Here is a 3512-nt window from a genome sequence, read left to right as displayed (position 1 = left end):
CTCAGAGACGACAACCATCTTACCCTGATAGTATTGACTAGCACAACTGGTATTTTTTTTTGTTAATTTGCGTCGTTACTTTCCTCCACCATCTTGAGATGATCTAGGTATTCGATATCTATCCACTAAGAACTATGTAAATACCAGCCACAACTATTTCTTTTATTTACATTTATATTTCATTAGTTCAGTTCGATGGGTATACTATTACTATCTTATATTAACGTACTATGTTATGAACTATTTATGAATTTTATGTCTAATCAATTTGATGGTAAGTTTATTATATGAATGTACTATCCAAGCACAACAGAGTTTTAAGTATAAAATGACAACACTTCTATCGTGAGTTTTTAGACACGAAGTGACTACACGACTCAGCTTTAACCATGAAATGACAATAACTTTGTCATAACGCAAGCTGTAGACATGAAATGACCACACTACAGAGCTTTAATCATAAATTAAATGACAACACCTCTATCCTAACACGAGGAATCTTTGCCTAGCATCAATGCCATAACTTTTTCATCTTTCACAGAGAATTCTATGCTCCAGCCCCCAGTCAAGCCCATGCACTCAATCAATACACCAGCCCCCAGTCACCATAAAAAAACCCCACCCTCATCCATGGATAGATCACTCCTTCTTCAGCTCTCTTAACTACAATGTTTTCCTCAACTCCATCAAACTCTCACAAGTGTAATGTCTTCATGCACTGTTTTATTAATCTCACATCTTGTTTCATTTGTCCAGTCTCCTCCACCTATGTGTGACTTCATGAAATTGCTCGACATGAAGCAATGAAGACCAAAAGCGATGGATCGACATGAGCATGCAGTGGAGGAGGAAAGTGTATGAACATCGGGAGTACGAGCAACAGCAGGAAGAACTACGGCTAAAGGGGGCAGAAGGAGGAACACATGAGGAAGGCAACGAAGAAGCTCGCCGTGGCTCAAGAATGCGAAGTAGAGAGGGCAAAGAAGCAGGAGAGGGCTCATTGCGCTAAGGTGGGTGGCCCCGATGCCCTGAAAAAGGGCGAATATCCTAGAAGCACTCAGTAGAGAGCGTCTACTATAATCAAGCAAATTTTTATTCACTCAGGCATGTTAGGATTAGCAGCGGCACGCTATTAGGTTAGTCTTTAGGCGTACCGTACATGCTAATGTTTGTTGTCGTCATGTCTTTATGGTTATGGTACATTTGCGCAGTAACGACAAACCCCATATTCCATGTAATGTTTGTCAGTGTTTGTAACCTCCGTACCGGGTTTTATACTAATAGTATTTCACAACTACAATTGTTCAAAAAATTAGATTTTGTATCATCTCAATATTACGTTAATAAAAAATTACTCATATAATTTTTCATCAAATAAATAAACAAATATCAATAAATTTACATTGATCCAAAATTTCAAAAAATAACTATTTTGTGATGCCATTTTGACCACTTTTTACATAACTAATATTTTTCACTGAATGAATGTGCAATATTTTTCAAATTGACGTATACAAAAGTAAGGCTAAAAAAATTCAAGCGATGGGGCTAATCGCCGCTAGGAGGGCAATAAGAGCTAACCGTCCTATCAAATAGTGGTAAGAGGCACTGCACGGCGGGGGCTCGAGGGTGGAGCCTACCCGCCCATTGAGAGAGTCGTAAGGACTAATCGTCCTCTCAGAGTACGGTAAGAGCCTCCGGTGTCACGTTACCATCTTTATCGTCCTTTGAAATTTCTTTTAAGGATGGTCGACGTCTATTTATGTTAATATTACTATCAGTAGTCTATTTATTTAAATATTAATAATAAAAAATATAAAAATAAAATAAACTCCGCGATTATTCCCCGCGATCCAAATTAGGTGGGCCGACTTGGGTCGCGTCATCTGTCCGCGAACTGAACACGAGTGGGCCACATTTAGGCCCACCTCCAGTCGCCTACTCCTTTGACCTCCAACTCCATCGTGCTCAAAAAAAAAAAAAAAAAAAAAAACACTTCTTCACCGGCGAATTGGCGACGCCCTCCGTTGCAACCGCACTATCCCCGCAGAGACGCCGATGGGACGGCCGGTGCGCTCGCGATATCCAGCTGACGCACCGCCACCGGTCACCGACCGCCGCACCACCAAGATCTCTTTCCGCTCCCGTAAAATCGTCAAGACAGCACCTGCTAAACCTCTCACCACGACCGCCGTGACACCGCCGGCGCCGGCGCCTCCAGCACTTCCCGCGCTTTCCTCCCCTGGTGAACTCGCAGCCGCGCTGCGCCACCTCCACGCGGCTGACCCGCTCCTATCCGCTGTCATCGCCTCCACCGAGGCCCCCACCTTCACTGCCTCCCCCTCACTCGCCGCATTCCACTCCCTCGCGCGCTCCATCCTCTACCAGCAGCTCACAACTTCCGCCGCCGCCTCCATCTACGCTCGCTTCCTCTCTCTCATCCCATCCACCGCAGCCGCTGCCGCCGCCTCGGACGCGGTCACCCCGACCGCTGTTCTCGCGCTTGCCGCCACTGACCTCCGCGCTATTGGCGTCTCCGCCCGCAAGGCCTCGTACCTCCGCGACCTCGCCACCAGATTCGCCGCTGGGGAGCTCTCTGAATCGGCAATCGGCGCGATGGACGAGGCCGCGCTCCTCGCCGAGCTCACCAGGGTGAAGGGCATCGGCGAGTGGACAGTTCACATGTTCATGATCTTCTCGCTGCACCGCCCCGACGTGCTGCCGTGCGGCGACCTCGGCGTGCGCAAGGGCGTGCAGGAGCTGTACAAGCTGAAGGCGCTGCCCAAGCCGGAGGAGATGGCTGCATTATGCGAGCGGTGGAGGCCGTACAGGTCGGTCGGCGCGTGGTACATGTGGCGCCTCATGGAGGGTAAGGGCGCCGCGGCCAAGAAGAAGGGCAATGTGAACTCGTAGCTAGGTATGTACTATCTTGATGTGATGGTGGTATGTATTTGTTGTCCCAAAGCTGTTAAATTTAGATGAATTTGTGGTAGATGGTTTCCCAGATTAGTGAAATTTTGTGACGTGTGTATGCTCACACTATCAGAGTCAAATGCTACTATGCTTGTAAGATTGTACTTGTATTAGATATAAGCATTGTCGTGGAGCATAATTTAAGGGCTTACTGTACCAATTCTTGTGGAGAACAGGGAGGATGTTGTGGTTGGAACTGATATGGTATTTCCATCTGTTCATGTCTGTCGTTCTGATTCATTATTCAGTCCTCACTTGATTGTAGATCTCAGAGAAATCGATATATAATCAGTTTAAACTTGCCCAGACTGTTCCTTGAAAATGTTTCCATCTGAACCGCTTTATTATACTGTCATTTGTCTGTTGATTGTACATACATACAAAGAATTCTTTAACAGTGAGTATTGGTGGGCTCGGATGTAGCTGATTCTGGCATTAGGTTCTTTGTGTAGTTCTTGAGTACAGTCTAGTTATCTCTCTTTCATGAGCCCAATGTTTGAAGACGAAGGTGGTGGTCATGAGGATTATGTTAGTTTATT

The 3512-nt window shown here is 45.9% G+C and overlaps 1 protein-coding gene across 1 annotated transcript; it reads left to right on the top strand.

Moving 5' to 3' along the window:
* Positions 1-1981: 1981 nt before the first annotated feature.
* On the top strand, positions 1982-3129 carry LOC133885117 (alkylbase DNA glycosidase-like protein mag2). Its single transcript, XM_062324767.1, has one exon. The coding sequence runs from the start codon at positions 2059-2061 to the stop codon at positions 2911-2913; it is 855 nt and encodes a 284-aa protein (XP_062180751.1). The 5' UTR covers positions 1982-2058; the 3' UTR covers positions 2914-3129.
* Positions 3130-3512: the final 383 nt, after the last annotated feature.

Source organism: Phragmites australis, chromosome 11 (genome assembly GCF_958298935.1).
Source record: "Phragmites australis chromosome 11, lpPhrAust1.1, whole genome shotgun sequence".
Taxonomy (NCBI): domain Eukaryota; kingdom Viridiplantae; phylum Streptophyta; class Magnoliopsida; order Poales; family Poaceae; genus Phragmites; species Phragmites australis.
Note: the sequence above shows the minus strand (reverse complement) of the source record. Positions and strands in the feature narration are given on the sequence as shown.

Bases quoted from the DNA above. Each gene is read 5' to 3' on its own strand.
- LOC133885117 (XM_062324767.1), top strand. From the start codon at position 2,059: ATGGGACGGCCGGTGCGCTCGCGATATCCAGCTGACGCACCGCCACCG.